At 43.1% G+C, this 17,904-nt stretch overlaps 1 protein-coding gene across 6 annotated transcripts in view; it reads left to right on the forward strand.

The window, feature by feature from the left end:
• Positions 1-17,904, forward strand: part of LRP1 (LDL receptor related protein 1) — a 518,071-nt gene that overhangs the window by 137,638 nt on the left and 362,529 nt on the right. For all 6 annotated transcript variants that reach the window (XM_060252267.1, XM_060252262.1, XM_060252264.1 and 3 more), the window contains one exon: positions 7,833-7,955. In XM_060252267.1, coding sequence (XP_060108250.1) covers positions 7,833-7,955 — 123 coding nt within the window. The remainder of the gene's footprint in view (positions 1-7,832; positions 7,956-17,904) is intronic.

Consider the following 17,904-nt stretch of genomic DNA (forward strand, 5'->3'; position numbering starts at 1 on the left):
GGCAGAATTTTTGTTGTCTGGGGTCATCTGATAGTGAGGAAGGCTTTTTTCCCCCTTTGGCCGCCCCCTTCTTTCTTTTTTTTCCTTGCAAGTGATGCTCTGTCTGTATTCTTGGTGCTGGGGGGGGGGGGGAGAAAGCAACAGTGGGAGGGCTTCTAGTGCCCTGGCCCCACTGGTGGACATTCTGGTGCTTTTTGGGCATTGTATGAGGGAATTTTGGACTGGATAGTCCACTCGCCTGATCCAACATGGCTTCTCTTATGTTTATGTTCTTCTCTTCCTTTCCTTTCCTTTCCTTTCCTTTCCTTTCCTTTCCTTTCCTTTCCTTTCCTTTCCTTTCCTTTCCTTTCCTTTCCTTTCCTTTCCTTTCCTTTCCTTTCCTTTCCTTTCCTTTCCTTTCCTTTCCTTTCCTTTCCTTTCCTTTCCTTTCCTTTCCTTTCCTTTCCTTTCCTTTCCTTTCCTTCCTTTCCTTCCCTTCCCTTCCCTTCCCTTCCCTTCCCTTCCCTTCCCTTCCCTTCCCTTCCCTTCCCTTCCCTTCCCTTCCCTTCCCTTCCCTTCTCTTCCATTCTTTCCCTTTCTCTTTGTTTCTTTCCTTCCATTTTTGCTGGATGAAACTTTTCTGTTCATCATACTGTTGTTCCAGACATAGGAGCTCTGCCAATGAAAAGTTGGCACCCCCAGTTGTAGCCAGGTGGCCTTCTATGGGATTTATGTGTGAGTGAGTGGAGAGTAAGAGGTGTGAGGCAGAAAGAGATTATTGAGATTACTGCGGTATATCTCAACAGTACTGGAAGAGATGGTACTATGAACTTGGCACCATTTTACTGGTCCTGCTTTTAACAGCTGTCTGACACCAAAATTAAATTCCTCCTGTAGATATTAAAAAGGATGAAAGTAGTTCACTGGCTAAGTATCTGCACAAACAGGTTGCTTTTAAAGGCATGGGAAACACAGCCAGTAAAAAGCTGCAAGCCCCTCCATAAATATCCTTTTTGGGATAACTGCAGAAAAGCTTGTAAGAAACTTCATATAACTTGAAATTAATTCATTAATTGCAGTACAATTCTCTGCTACCTTTCACAACAATTTTCCCAGTGTTTCAACCAAAGAAAAGTATGAAAAATAGCTGTCGAAAGATTTTCTTGAAACCAAGTAAGTTTGGTTGTAGCTTGAGGCAGGGGTTCCAGTAGTAGCAGCTGAAGGAAGGGCCTACTAAATGTGTCAGCATATTTTGAGTAGAGCAACTGCCAGGGCCCAGCGTGGGTGGTACATAGCGCTGTCATGCCTGATGGCAATGGCTACAGCACTTCCAACTGCATACACTGGCCAGTACTTTTGAGGAAGGGATTTGTAGGTGGTGCAGGCAATTGAACATGGGCAGGTGTGGAGGTGAAAAGAGAGGACTGCCCACTTTCCACTCCCATGTTGGCTCAGCATGAGTTTCAGAGAGATTGTTCTGAAAATTAATTTACTTCCGAAGAAGAGGCAGGTTTGGGGGAGTGCTCTGGAAGTGACGTCACAGGAAAAGGTGGAGTTTTGGTTCAGTGTGCCCTGGAAGTGACATCACTTGGTGCTTGACACCACAGGGAATGACATAATTCCTGTCTCTTGGCTCCACCCCCAAAGTCTCCTGGCTCCACTCCCAAATTTTAGTGGGCCACGAAGGAGAAGTGTAAAAATAACCGGGCCATGGGAAATAAAAGTTTGGGAAACCCTGCATTAAGGGACACCGGCAGTGCAGTTCTAAGCAGAGTGATACCCTTCTAAATCCACTGAAGACAATGTGCTTAGAAGGGTTCAGCATTACTTAGGATGGGTTGTTTTCAATGGGATTGGTCTGGAGCAGGGGTGGTCAAACTGTGGCTCTTTCACACATAGTGTGTGGCTCTTGAAGCCCTCACCAGTGAGCTTGGAGAAGGCATTTGTCTCTTAAATCACTTCGCCAAGCCAGCCAGCGCATTGGAGAATGCATTTAAAGTTGATTTCATTCCATCCATCCCTCCTTCCCCCCTACATCTGACATTAATGTATTGCGGCTCTCAAACATCTGACGTTTATTCTATGTGTCTCTTACATTAAGCAAGTTTGGCCACCCCTGGTCTGGAGTAAGTCTACTTAGAATTGTGCTGTGAGGACTCATTTGGTAACTGCCTGATATATGACTCTCTTTAGCAAACATTAACTTGTCCTACCATTAATATATTGTTGAATCAAATGAAGATGGACCAGGCAGTAATTTCTGGTTATCAGATTGGGAGAAAAAAGGGCTTGAGGGCCCATTCTTCCTCCGGATGGATTATTATTTGAAGGGCTTTGAGAGTTTTCATCTCCTGTGATTTTTTTTACTAAAATTATATAATGACTGCTCTGCCGTCCTTTTGTAGTGGGACTTGTATTAACACAACACATTTTAATAGACTTGATTTCTGCTGGAAAAAGAACACTGGCATTTCAAGACTGGAATCAAGGCATTTTCACACACTGTCCTAAGAACCAGAATTTCCTGCATGTGGTACATTGAACAGAAAACCATCCTTTCAGTGGGAGTATTGTAAAGTAAATAGTTTTGCTCTCGTGTGGAGTTTTGCCCTGGTGTAGAGTGTGATCAGAGGTGCAGAGCTGTAGGCATCCAGTAGCCCTGGCACCTTGAAAATCAACCCTGGCAGAAGAGGGCAAGATACAGGTTTCTTCTTCTGCCCTGTGCGTATTTTTCATATGCCTGAGGTGTTTTTATCTTGTGTCAGGATGGGCCTGACATGCTGTTTCTGTAACATGCCATTCCTTATGTATGCTGTTTCTGTAACATGATATTCTATGGGCGTATTGATTCATGGTGCCTACTGCTTATACTTGTATAATAGACTCTGAATCCTTTAACTTTTGAATCTAGACTGGTAAAAGACATAACTTTGTAACCACTAAGAAATGTGCAGGTGGAATAGGGAGTGAACCATGCATGCTATCCAGTGTAATCTAGACTGAACTGGTACTTATCACGTTGCTTGGTAACACATAGGGAGGACTGAGCTGTTGACCTTGATCCTCCAAATAGCTCTGTGCGGTGCCATCTGTGGGAACTATTCCTAAGTTGGTGGGATACTTTTTGCACATATTTTTTTACTATAACTGTATGCTTTGTTCCTGCTTTTGTTATTCCTGGCTTTGACTGTTCGCAGCACAAGGCACATGCTCTGTATCTGAACTCAACAAACCTTTTACTCTTTTAATGAGAGCTGGTGAGTTGGGTCAAAAATTGGCAAAACCTTACATCTTGCCTTGCTCCCTGATGAGGTCCCAAAGCAGTCCTAAGCTCTGCTCACAACCTGAGTTTGATCCTGGAGGAAGCTGGGTTCAGGTAGTCAAGGTTGACTCAGCCTTCCATCCTTCCAAGATCAGTAAAATGAGTCCCCAGCTTGCTGGGGGGAAAGTGTAGATGACTGGGGAAGGCAATGGCAAACCACCCCGCAAAAAGTCTGCCATGAAAATGTTGTGAAAGCAGCGTCACACCAGAGTTGGAAACGACTGGTGCTTGCATAGGGGACTACCTCTACCTTTTAATGTATTAAGTGCTGTCAAGTCTCATCTGACTTATGGTGACCCTAAAAATTAAGGACCTCCAAAACATCTTATCATTAACAGTTGTGCGAGCTTCTGTCCATCCATCTCATGTTGGATCTTCCTCTCTTCCTGCTGCCTTCAACTTTCCCTAGCATTCTTGTCTTTTCCAGTGACTCTTGTCAGTATGGTAGCCTCAGTTTAGTCATGTTAGCTTCTAGGTAGAGTTCAGGCCTGATCTGTTCTAGAACCCACTTACTTGTCTTTGGGGTAGCCCACAGTATCTGTAAAACTCTCATCCAACACGATATTTCAAAGGAATCAGCTTTCTTCATTGTCCAACTTTTAAACCCTTACATAGTTCATACCATAGTATTCCCCATTACTATCTTGATCTTGGCCACCAGTGACACATCCTTTCATTAAATAATCTTTTCTAGAAACTTCATGGTTGACCTTCCCAGTTTCAGACTGCGATCACACACACACACACAAACAATGCATTTAGTACACTTTTCAACTGGATTTTACTGTGTTAACTGGCATATTCCTATTGGAAAGTACATTGAAAGTGCATTATTTAGTGTTTGTGATCGCAGCCTTTGTCTTCTGATTTCTTGGTTATAGTCTCTCTTTAGATTGATGATGGAGCCAAGAAGTAGAAAATGTTGAAAAGTTTCAGTTTCTTCATCTTCATTCTTAAAGTTGTGTAATTCCCCAGTAGTCATCACTTTTGTCTTCTTGATCTGCTATAATACTGCTTTGGCAGTATTTATTTTAAATACCTCTTCCCCCCGCCCCAGCCAAGTAGAGGTATATTGCAGGCTGGTCCATTGGACCAGCTCATTCTGGGTTACAGGATAAGCCAAGGGCCAAGAGCTGTTGTTGGGACAAAGGCGTTGTGTGACTTTAAATAGTGGGGTGGATCTGGCTATCTTCCAAGGTTCCTTCTTCCAGGCTAAGGAACATTTCTCCAACTTAAGTGGCTCTTCACCCAACAGAAGAGCCACAAAGTAGGAGTCCAGTAGCACCTTTACGGCCAACAAAGTTTTATTCAGAATATAAGCTTTCCTTTGCATGCACATTTCGTCAGATGCACATGAAAGCTTACATTCTGAATAAAAACTTTGTTGGTCTTAAAGGTGCTTCTGAACTCCAACTTTGTTCTATTTCTTCAGACCAGCACGGCTGCCCACTAGGATCTACCTACGTGGAATGCGCCACAGAAGAGCCTCAAGTTTGAGGAAGACTTCTTAGGCCGGAGGAGGGGTTCACACTTTGTTCAGTGGAGTGGTATGGTCAGGGTAGGATCCACCTCCATCTTTTTTTGTCTGCGGGAAAACATATTGTGAAATCCCAGTGATTAACAAACCATCAACCCATTTCAGCTGTAGAGAGCTATCGTTCCTCCCTGAAACTTTAGGTCAGAGCCTCTCATGCATGCTTGCGGAATTGTATAGCCTGCTCCCAAATAGTTCATTGCTGTCGTATTTCATACTCTGTGGTTTCTGCTATGGTTTGGAATGGCAGAAATGGAATTAGCTTCTATTCTGTCCAGAAGTTATGCGTTAAACACCCCCCCCCCACACACAATTTCTATGCTGCCTTTCTGCCCAAATAGGGTCTGCAAGGTAGTGAAAATATTTCAGCATTAAATATATTGCAAAGAAAGTTTATATACAGTAGTTCAATAAAAAACATATAAATAGACATAGAATTAAAAACCACAGTGGAGGTCAATAATGGTTATTGCAAGAAGATGCCCAAGCTCCTCACTGTATCACAGAGATAGATAAGAGAAAGATGTTTATTGTTGCTTTGTTGCTCTGTGCAGCTAAGTTGATATATGCAAATGCAGCACTTACACTCGGTCAGAAAAGCTGTTGTCAGTATATGCACGCTTCCCTTGACAGCTGCTTGTATGTTCAAGCCCATCAACCCTTGTATCAGCACACAACAAAAACAAATCTGGTTCTCAAATCCCAAATGGTTGGGAGGGAAGGTCAGCTTTTTTAAGAACATAAGAACATAAGAGAAGCCATGTTAGATCAGGCCAATGGCCCATCCAGTCCAACATTCTGTGTCACACAGCGGCCAAATATATATATATATATACACACACACACTGTGGCTAATAGCCACTGATGGACCTCTGCTCCATATTTTTATCTAAACCCCTCTTGAAGGTGGCCATGCTTGTGGTTGCCACCACCTCCTGTGGCAGTGAATTCCACATGTTAATCACCCTCTGGGTGAAGAAGTACCGTATTTTTCGCTCCATAAGACGCACCTGAGCATAAGACGCACCTAGTTTTTAGAGCTGTTTGTGTGAATTTAGAGGCATTTGTGTGAATTTTTTGCAGTATTCGCTCCTTAAGACGCACACACTTTTCCCTCCACTTTTTTGGGGGGGAAAAGTGAGTCTTATGGTGCAAAAAATACGGTACTTCCTTTTATCCGTTTTAACCTGTCTGCTCAGCAATTTCATCGAATGCCCACGAGTTCTTGTATTGTGAGAAAGGGAGAAAAGTACTTCTTTCTCTACTTTCTCCATCCCATGCATTATCTTGTAAACTTCTATCATGTCACCCCTCAGTCGACGTTTCTCCAAGCTAAAGAGCCCTAAGCGTTTCAACCTTTCTTCATAGGGAAGGTGTTCCAGCCCTTTAATCATTTTAGTTGCCCTTTTCTGAACTTTCTCCAATGCTATAATATCCTTTTTGAGGTGCGGCGACCAGAACTGCACACAGTACTCCAAATGAGACCGCACCATCGATTTATACAGAGGCATTATGATACTGGCTGATTTGTTTTCAATTCCCTTCCTAATAATTCCCAGCATGGCGTTGGCCTTTTTTATTGCAAACGCACACTGTCTTGACATTTTCAGTGAATTATCTACCATGACCCCAAGATCTCTCTCTTGGTCTGTCTCTGCCAGTTCACACCCCATCAACTTGTATTTGTAGCTGGGATTCTTGGCCCCAATGTGCATTACTTTGCGCTTGGCCACATTGAACCGCATCTGCCACGTTGACGCCCACTCACCCAGCCTCAACAGATCCCTTTGGAGTTAGATAGATAGATGGATGTAGATAGATAGTGATGTAATGACTGAATAAGAGCACTTTAAAGACACCATCAGGGTTTGTAATTTTTTAATGTAATTGATTTTATATATATGTATTTTTAAATGTTGTACATCAAATGTAATTAATGATGATGATTATATGGATAGATATATATCTCTATATCTTTATCTGTAGACATATAGATAGATCTATAGATCTATATACTGTGTCTGTCAGTCTGTCTATCTATCTGATAGATATATCTATATCTACAGATATATAAAAAGGCAAAGGTAGTCCTCTGTGCGAGCACCAGTTGTTTTTGACTCTGGGGTGATGTAGCATCAGGATGATTTCATGGCAGACTTTTTACGGGGTGGTTTGCGATTGCCTTCCCCAGTCATCTACACTTTCCCCCCAGCAAGCTGGGGACTCATTTTACTGATCTTGGAAGGATGGAAGGCTGAGTCAACCTTGAGCCAGCTACTTGAACCCAGCTTCCACTGGGATCGAACTAATATGCAAAGGAGTTCCTGCTACCAAAAAAAAGCCTTGCCAATCCTGTTTCTTTTTCAGCAGGCATGCTAGCAGTGGTTTTAATGGGGGACTTAAAGGTGGGATGCATTTCCTCCCCACCTACAGCACTTGGGATACTGCCCACATCAAATGGATGCTCAATTAGATGTTTAGAACAGGAGTTTAAAAATAGACTTGTTTTAATTCCTGTTTAACTCCCTGCAAGTGGTCACCACTGTAAAGGAGTCAGACCGGAAACTCTCATTGGTCTTTTCCCATGCTACCAATTATTCTGCTGAAATGCATGGTTCCTTTCCTGAGGCAGACATGCTATATCTTCACGGTTTAAAACATTCCCACTTTGTTCTTATTTGGGTTTTTTTTTAAGCTTGGTTGTTTGCATATAAATGAAAAAAAAATGCCATGGGCTTTTAAGGAATAAATTATTTGAGTTAAATGGTCTTTAAAATCTGTTTTGCACTCTGGATATTGACTGCATTGCTATAATTAATATATTGGGTTTTAATCCTACACTTCTTGAAATGTAGTGAATATGAATGAGCCTGGTGACATAGCCAGAGACCGTTTGCTTTTTAAGTAGCCGGCTTTAAAATTACATTTAATGGCATGTCTTGTGGAAGAAATTAATCTTGGGTTGCTGTTTTTTCTCTCTCCCCTTTTTCAATCTAGCACCGAAGACATGTAGCCCGAAACAGTTTGCATGCAAAGATCAAATCACGTGCATATCCAAGGGCTGGCGGTGTGATGGAGAGAAAGATTGTCCAGATGGCTCAGACGAATCGCCTGATATATGTACGTATATATCTGTATATATTTCCTCCCCAGTTATTATTTTTGTACATTTTGTTAGTGCTATAGACTATATACTTAAAAAAAACCCAACAACATTCCATCCATATCCTGGATATTAGCTTCTATTCTAAGTAAGGAGTGGCTGGAGCATATTAAAGATTTATTTCATACAGGGGTGTCAAACTAATTTGTTAAGAGGGATGGACTGACATAGAATCATAGAATCACAGAGTTGGAAGGAACCTCCAGGGTCATCTAGTCCAACCCCCTGCCCAATGCAGGAAACCCACAAACACCTCCTCCTAAATTCACAGGATCTTCATTGCTGTCAGATGGCCATCTAGCCTCTGTTTAAAAACCTCCAAGGAAGGAGAGCCCACCACCTCCTGAGGAAGCCTGTTCTACTGAGGAATCGCTCTAATGGTCAGGAAGTTCTTCCTAATGTTGAGCCGGAAACTCTTGATTTAATTTCAACCCATTGGTTCTGGTCCTACCTTCTGGGCCACAGAAAACAATTCCACACCATCCTCTATATGACAGCCCTTCAAGTACTTGAAGATGGTGATCATATCACCTCTCAGCCGCCTCCTCTCCAGGCTAAACATCCCCAGCTCCTTCAACCTTTCTTCATAGGACTTGGTCTCAAGACCCCTTACCATCTTCATCACCCTCCTCTGGACCCATTCCAGCTTGTCTATATCCTTCTTAAAATGTGGTGCCCAAAACTGAACACAATACTCTAGGTGAGGTCTTACCAGAGCAGAGTAAAGCGATACCCTCACATCACATGATCTGGACACTATACTTCTGTTGATACAGCCCAAAATTAATAAATGAGATATAATTAATAAATGAGACCTTGTCGGGCCAGGCAATGTTGCGCCGGACCATGTGTGTACCTGTTTAAGATTAGGTAGCAGAGATATAAACCTTATAAAGGACACGGACAAACACAATTAAAGATTTTTTTTTAAAACGCCTAAAATAAAACTTGCTTAAAACATTAGCACTTGGTCTTAAAGCTGCTTTCTTTGTATTTCTCTCATGGGATCCAGGGAACTGAGCAAAGGAAGCTCTGGCTCTTTCCTTCTTTCCCCAGGAGACCAGGATTGTAGGATTGAGAGAGCCTGGCAAAGCAAGCTCTGCCTTCTCCCCTTCCCATCCAGTCCAACACTCTGTGTCACACAGTGGCCAAAAAACCCAAGTGCCATCAAGATGTCCACCAGTGGGGCTAGAAGTCCTTCCACTGTGCCCCCCACCCCCAAGTACAAGAATACAGAGCATCACTGCCCCAGACAGAGAGTTCCAACAATAAGCTGTGGCTAATAGCCACTGATGGACCTCTGCTCCATATGTTTATCCATTCCCCTCTTGAAGCTGTCTATGCTTGTAGCTGCCGCCACCTCCTGTGGCAGTGAATTCCACATGTTAGATAAATATTCTGTGTAAAATTTCATCTTTGAGGAACTTCCCAGCATCCTTAATTGGGGCTTCTGCTTTCATTCTTTGTCTGTTCTGGTGGTTTGGCCCCTGAAGGAGAAGTTTTAGGGCCATGTAAAAAAATGACAACACAACTCTTTATATGGAAAGAGAGAAGACAAAAAATTGAGCTTAAAAGTGGCATGCTAGCTTTCCAAGTGCAGGAGACTTTTGAATCAGGAGTGGATTTAAATATGTATCCAGAAGTCTTATATTTCCTGATGGTCTGTATCACATACTTTTTCTGAATGTCTGAATTTGCTCTTTGCACTGGGAGCATATGTAACGGCATACATCATTTTATTTCTTTCAAGTTTTTAGTTTATGTCAGAATACATGGACTATTGTTTACAAGAGAGCAGCCCTTTGTACTTCAGTATTGTAGATTATTGAGGAGCTCTGTCAAGTGGTTTCCTGGCAGACACAAATTTAACAAGAGAATGTGACAAAAGCATTTAAATCTATTTGTTCCCCAGCTCCAGAAGAGCCAAAACTGAATCCTCAGCCAGGGGAATTTACAGGAGAGAAGCAGGGATGGCTGATAACAGTATTGTGTTTAGAAAACATCATAGGATTGGATGAATTGTGGATGCATGTGTGCGTTGGACCTCTTTTGCTGATGACAGCCATTGTTTAATACAGAATCGTACATGGTCCACACCTTGTAGTTGGCAGGTTATGCTGAACTTTTGATGGACTTCAGTGTGTGGTGTCCAACATATACAAGCACTCATCAGGCAAAGTACCATAGTCATTGAAGCCAATGCATCTTGGCACATACTCTCGAGCTTTGAGTGTAGCTTTCAGCCTGGATATGTTTTACTAATAGAGGAAATAAATAGCAATGCAATGTGAAGGGACTGGCAGTGAGCCAGCTTGTGCAATTGAGATGAGACATAAATATATAGTTCACACGAATGAGTTTTGTTTTAAAACCTTTTAAAAATAAACCATCATTGTCATAAGATAAACCAGCTTTGCCTGTGCAGGAATATTCTTGCAACGGCGACTCCTCACAAACTGCAGGAGAGGAAGGAATTCTGAGAGTCACTGGAGCAGAAATAGTGCTTGTCACCGAGAATAAGAGGAAAACTGGACTTTTCCCTGAAGCATTTTTTATTTCCTGGTTTAAATAAGACAGGGTTCCTTGCTAAAGGAACAAGGACCACATTTGCGTAATGTTATTGTGAATCAAGCAAGTGACAGAAATGGCTTGTTAACAATCAGAATGGTTTGTGTAAAGTAATGTGCAATCTGTTGCCACTAAACTAATGTTAAATGCAAAGGTGACTGTTAAAAATGAGTGTATTCATGATTTAGTCATCAATCTCACACCTACACAGATCAGCTTTCCACAAAGCGTAGATGGGCTTTTGGCGTTCGTTTTGCTTTTTTCGTGCCCTTTTAGTTGACTTTTCTTCTCTCCTGTCATCTTGTCTTTTAGCGTGAATCTTGATATTTCCCAGAAGATTATAGAAATAATTTTGCATCGATATCAGCTTCTTGTAAAAAGAAATTAATTCCAACCCCAGCTCACTTATACCTGAAGATTACTATTACAAGTCAACAGGGCATCCTCCAGATTAAAAGGCCATAGATGAAGGGGTGTCGTTTGGTGACAATGAAGAAATGTGTAATATAAACAGCAAAATGAAGTGTCAGGATGGTGATTACTGAGCACTTAAATCCAAGGTTTATCTGATTGTCACGATTTGTAGCCAGGGAACTCAGAAGGGCTGGTTACTCTTCAGAATTTTAACTTCTCTGTAAGGGGAGGTTTTTCTTGCTGTATGGGCAAGGCTGGCCCTAGACTGTCTGGCACCCTAGGCAAGGCTAACTTCTGTTGCCCCCCCCCCCCCCCCCGCACAGATAACGTCACCAAGTCACATGGGGGGCACCCAGTTTGGTGCCTCCAGAAGGCCAGTGCCCTAGGCAGTTGCCTAGTTTGCCTAGCGTCAGGGCTGGCCCTGAGTATGAGGCTGTGCATATATCTTTTTGGAAGATACTTTAGACTTGTCCTTGTTTAGCTCCATGGCAGCAGGTAGGAGAGAGAACTCTTCCATCTCAGGAAGTGGAACAAAACTGACTCATCCCCTGTCAGTGAGGAAGATCCTTCCAGATGCCAGCTCTGCTTACTGACCAGAGGAGGCAGTCTTTCCCTCATACTGCAGGCCAGAAGTTCCCAGTGTGGTGACCATGGATAGGCGCCAGATACCTTTCCTGGCACCTTCCAAGTGTTTTTAGAAAGCAGGCAGGACCAGGTGGGCCTTTTGTCCAGCAAGGCTTCTGATTGGAGTGACTGCAGATTTTAGAAAATCTTGCTTTGGCAGCACCTGCCACCACACCACAAGGATCTTCAATGCGTGACTGAAGATAAGCTGCGGCAGCCATTTTGTGGCTGATTCCACCTTTGCAGCAGCCATCTTGTGGCAGCCATTTTGTAGCTGCCCCCACAATTCCAGATATAACCATAGGCTCAAAACAATTGGGGACCCCTACTGTAAGCTTATGGCCTGGACAATTTCTTTAGATGTAGGTAGCAAAGAACTACCTTCTCTTGATGGATTAGGAGAGGTGGGTAAGAGCACGTCTTCATTTTCCAACCTTGTAAGGTCCTTAGAAATGGGGTGGATATATATATTTTTTCTTGGATCTCTCCCCTCAGGGAGACACCTCTAGGCTATGCATATCCCATTCATTTGGGTCTCTCAAAGTGCCAATTTTCACCCACCCATTTTCCTCTATAGCCTCCTTTTGTTGCCTCCCTCAAGGCAATTAGCTCCAATATCTCCACTTGTTCTTCCTTGCCTTAACCCAGGTTGGAAACTACTGATCATGGTTCCTTTGTTATGCTCATCCATGTCAAGCTGTCAGAACAAGCTGCTCTCATGGAGTCACTGGATTCCAAGAAGCTCCTGCTGAACTGTTCTGGAAGGGAGGTTGGTGGGCTGTTTGTAGGTCAGGTGGACTTGAGACCTAGACCAATTTCCCACTAAAGCTGCTCTCACTCTCTTATTCTCTGCAGGCCTGCTGCTGGATTTCGCACAAACTGCCCCAGACCAGCTAATTGCTCCGCCTCGCTTCAATTCCCTCTGCAGCAGGCAGGATCCTCTGAAAACCGGTTTCTGTCTGCCATGGAGGGAACTTGAAAAGAAGACGACGACTGCAGATTTATACCCCACCCTTCTCTCTGAATCAGAGACTCAGAGCAGCTTACAATCTCCTATATTGTTCAATATGGCAATATGGCCTGTAAGCTGCCCTGAGCCTGCCTTGGCGGGGAGGGCGGGGTATAAATAATTTTTTTTTATTATTATATCTTCTCCCCCCACAACAGACACCCTGTGAGGTGGGTGGGGCTGAGAGGGCTCTCACAGCAGCTGCCCTTTCAAGGACAACTCCTGCAAGGGGCGGGGCAACTCGCTGGCTAGGGGCAGTTTGTGTGAAATCTTGCAGCAGCCCTGCAGGGAAAAGGAGCCTAGTCTGTATTCCCCACTCCGTGCTTGCTAGTCTTGCTATACTCACTGCTCGGGCCACTACCATATGGCATGTTGTAGCAGCAAAGCTGCTTGTGTCCCACTAGGAATTTCTTCTCACAGATAGGTGTGATGGGTCAGATGCAGGTTTTGACTCAAGCAATCGATAGTTGTCCTCCAGTATAATCTAAGCTAACTGAGCAGCTTGTCTAGGGTGCAAGGTGTTAGACAAAGCCTTAGATGATGTATTTGGTAGAGACTGTAGGTGAGAAGAAAGCAATTTCTTTGTGCACCCCCCCCCCCAAAATGGTCACAGCAGGTTTCCTCAATTTATCTGGCAGATATGTTGCTCCCATTACAAGAGATACCAAAAGATCAAAGCAATACTGGCTAGTATAGAAAAGGCCCCAATATCAATAGCAACATTAGATCTCAAGGTCTGTTCAGTAAAAGAGGGAGCTGGAACTCTTTAGCTCAATGGCAGAAGTCTCACAGTGGGGGCCACTGAAATAAAGTCAGTTCAGCCAGCTGTGAATCAACCAAGAACACTTTATTGCAAGAAGAAGCAGTCACAAACAGCACAGGCAACTTCACTCAATATATACACTGTGGCTGAGTTAAACACGCCCTCATTAGTTGGCAGCAATCCCTCCTATTGGTCTCCTCAGGATCCTTCATTTGCATTTCCTGGAAGAAATGCCTCATGTCCCGATTGGCCAGTTCTAAGAGAACAGCCAATCGGAATGCAGGTGTCAGGATCCTGGAGGGTAATGTAAGCATGCTTCAAGCTCAGGCCTACTAACAGTGAACACAGCAAATATATGACAGGTCTATTAACAGTGAGCACAGCAAATACATAACAGCCACCTTCAGTATTTTAGATATAGATAGGACTTATAAATTATATACCACTGGGAGTTAAAAACAGAGGGTCAGGGGGTGCCTGATCAATTGTAAAGAGGCTACCAAGAAACAAATTTATTTGGTCATCCATTTCTTGGTCTGCAGAAAAGAATGTGAGGCTGCTTGGAGCAATCTAACACCACCTCATCAACATCAACAGGTCCGGATGGCATACATCCAAGAGTTCTGAAAGAACTCAAAGTTGAACTTGTGGATCTTCTGACAAAAATATGTAATCTTTCATATCTGAAAGATTACATATTTACAGCCGCCCTGAGATTACAGCCGCCCTGAGCCTGCCGTGGTGGGGGAGGGCGGGATATAAATGAAATAAATAAATAAATAAATAAATATCTGCCTCCGTTCCTGAGGACTGGAAGGTAGCAAATGTCACCCCCATCTTTAAAAAGGGTTCCAGAGGAGATCCGGGAAATTACAGGCCAATCAGTCTGTCTTCAATTTCGGGAAAGTTGGTAGAAACCATTATCAAGGACAGAATGAGTAGGCACATTGATGAACACGGGTTATTGAGGAAGACTCAGCATGGGTTCTGTAAGGGAAGATCTTGCCTCACTAACATGTTACATTTCTTTGAGGGGGTGAACAAACATGTAGACAAAAGAGACCCGATAGATATTGTTTACCTTGACTTCCAGAAAGCTTTTGATAAAGTTCCTCATCAAAGGCTCCTTAGAAAGCTCAAGAGTCATGGAGTAAAAGGACAGGTCCTCTTGTGGATCAAAAACTGGCTAATTAATAGGAAGCAGAGAGTGAGTATAAATGGGCAGTCTTCGCAGTGGAGGACGGTAAGCAGTGGAGTGCTGCAGGGCTCAGTACTGGGTCCCATGTTCTTTAACTTGTTCATAAATGATTTGGAGTTGGGAGTGAGCAGTGAAGTGACCAAGTTTGCAGATGACACTAAATTGTTCAGGGTGGTGAGAACCAGAGAGGATTGTGAGGCACTCCAAAGGGATTTGTTGAGGCTGCGTGAGTGGGCATCAACGTGGCAGATGAGGTCCAGTGTGGCCAAGTGCAAAGTAATGCACATCGGGGCCAAGAATCCCAGCTACAAATACAAGTTGATGGGGTGTGAACTGGCAGAGATGGACCAAGAGAGAGATCTTGGGGTCGTGGTAGATAACTCATTGAAAATGTCAAGACAGTGTGCGATTGCAATAAAAACGGCCAATGCCATGCTGGGAATGATTAGGAAGGGAATTGAAAACAAATCAGCCAGTATCATAATGTCCCTGTATAAATCGATGGTGCGGTCTCATTTGGAATACTATGTACAATTCTGGTCACCGCACCTCAAAAAGGATATTATAGCATTGGAAAAAGTCCAGAAAAGGGCAACCAGAATGATTAAAGGTTTGGGACACTTTCCCTATGAAGAAAGGTTAAAACGCTTGGGGCTCTTTAGCTTGGAGAAACTTCGACTGCGGGGTGACATGATAGAGGTTTACAAAATAATGCATGGGATGGAGAAAGTAGAGAAAGAAGTACTTTTCTCCCCTTCTCACAATACAAGAACTCTTGGGCACTCCATGAAATTACTGAGCAGTCAGTTAGAACGGATGAAAGGAAGTACTTCTTCACCCAAAGGGTGATTAACATGTAGAATTCACTGCCACAGGAGGTGGTGGCGGCTACAAGCATAGCCAGCTTCAAGAGGGGGTTAGATAAAAATATGGAGCAGAGATCCATCAGTGGCTATTAGCCACAGTGTGTATATATATGTGTGTGTGTGTGTGTGTATATTTTGGCCACTGTGTGACACAGAGTGTTGGACTGGATGGGCCATTGGCCTGATCCAACATGGCTTCTCTTATGTTCTTACCAAATTCATAAAGGAAGTTCCACTGTAAGAAAGATAATTAGGGACCTGTTTGATTTTCGTTACCATTCCAAAGATGAACAGAGAATGGAGAGAGATCTCAAGCACTTCAGTCACTAACAAAGAAAGAAAATTCAGATAGAAATGCTTAAGTACATCTTCATGCCAGTGATTTAGGCAAAAATCTGACTTGCATAGATAGGACGGAGACCTGTTCACATCACACATTTCTGCCCTTTTAGCACACCACAAGTTTTGAGGTTTGTTTGTGGCAACAAATGTTCCTATAACAAGTATTCCCCATTGGACTAGTTTCAGTGGGCATTGCTGTATGAGGCTGTACGACTGTGTGAACAACTGTACGGAGATACTGATTGGTTCAAGATAGAGAAAGGAGTACGACAAGGTTGCATTCTTTCACCTTTCCTTTTCAACATATGTGCTGAAACAATCATGAGGAAGTTAGAGTTGGAAGAGTAAAAAATTGTTTAAAGATAGGAGGAAAGAATATCTTCGATATGGTGACGATGCAACCCTCCTCTCAGAAACTAAAGAAGGCCTGGAATCTCTGATCAAGAAAATCAAAGAAGAGAGTGAGAAGTGTGGCCTCTTCCTAAACATCAAAAAAGCCAAGATCATGATCACCAAGAAGAATAGAAACACCAAAATAACAGTGGATGATGAAGAGATTGAATGTGTGGAAAGAATTTACTTTCTTAGGATCACTGATCAACCAAAATGGCGAATGCAGTCCAGAAATAAAATATCAAATCATGCTGGGTCGCACAGCAATGATGAGTGTGAATTCAATATGGAAGAGTAAGGACATCAGCCTAGCAACCAAATGTAGATTAGTCTGTGCTGTTGTGTTCCCCATAGCAACCTATGACAGTGACAGTTGAACTATGGAGAAGCAAGACAGAAGGAAAATGGACGTATTTGAGCTGTGGTGTTGGAGAAGGCTCCTGCACATTCCATGGACAGCAAAGCTGACAAACAAGCAAGTACTGGACTGCATAAAACATGCAGTTGGAAGGAAAAATCACAAAACTGTGACTGACTTATTTGGCCATGTCATGCAGAAGAACTCACTAGAAAAGGCCAATATGCTTGGATGGGTTAGCGGCAAAAGGAAACCAGACCATCAAAGAACACGATGGCTAGACACCATAGAAGTCAACACCAGCCTGGGCATGGAACACATCAAAGAAACAGTAAAAGGTAAAGGTAGTCCCCTGTGCAAGCACCAGTCGTTTCCAACTCTGGGGTGATGTCACATCACAACGTTTTCATGACAGACTTTTTTTAATGGGGTGGTTTGCCATTGCGTTCCCCAGTCATCTACACTTTACCCCCAGCAAGCTGGGTACTCATTTTACCGACCTCAGAAGGATGAGTCAACCTGGAGCCGGTTACCTGAACCCAGCTTCCATTAGGATTGAACTCAGGTCATGAGCAGAGCTTGGACTACAGTACTGCAGCTTTACTACTCTGTGCCATGAGGCCACTAAAAAGAAACAGTACAAGATCGGAAAACATGGAGAGAGCTGGCCCATAGAATCTCCGAGAGAGCTGGCCCATAGAGTTGTGGAGGCTACAACTAACTCAAGCTGGATATTTACAAGCTGAATATGCCTGTAGGAAGACTGTAGTCAAGCAGAGGTTACTTAGGACCAGACTATTAGACACACTGGGCCTAGTGCTTGTGGATCTAGCTAGTTCTTATGGGAAGTACAGGCCTGTGGTCTGTCATGACCATTTAGGAATACTTCCATAGAATCCACCTTCTAAAATGGCCACTTTCTCCAAGGGAACTGACCTCTGTTGCCTGGAGATCAACTGTAATGGTGGGAGTTCTCCAGGCACCACCTGGAGTTCAAGAGCAATACAACCAGTATCATAACAAAATGCAAACGTTATAATTGATATTAATCTCAATGTACTGTTTATCCAAACTTTCTATATATGTGAATAGCATATCTTACCAAATTACATTAAAAGGGCAGTATGTTCATAAGTCTCTATATCAATATAAACATGAATGACCCTGAAAGGGGAAAATATCCCAATTTCCAGTAAAGTTCAGTCTTCACTTCTGAGGGTACCAAGACCCCCTCCAAAGAGTATCCCAAACAAGCAGTCAACTGATAACTTGTTTCATATTACGCTTCTTCCCAGTGGTACCTCTGCAAAGATCTGATGCCAGTCTGCAGATCTTCTTTGTGGTCTCTGTGCTTCACACTCATGGGATAAA

The sequence above is a fragment of the Heteronotia binoei genome, chromosome 13 (genome assembly GCF_032191835.1).
Source record: "Heteronotia binoei isolate CCM8104 ecotype False Entrance Well chromosome 13, APGP_CSIRO_Hbin_v1, whole genome shotgun sequence".
Taxonomy (NCBI): domain Eukaryota; kingdom Metazoa; phylum Chordata; class Lepidosauria; order Squamata; family Gekkonidae; genus Heteronotia; species Heteronotia binoei.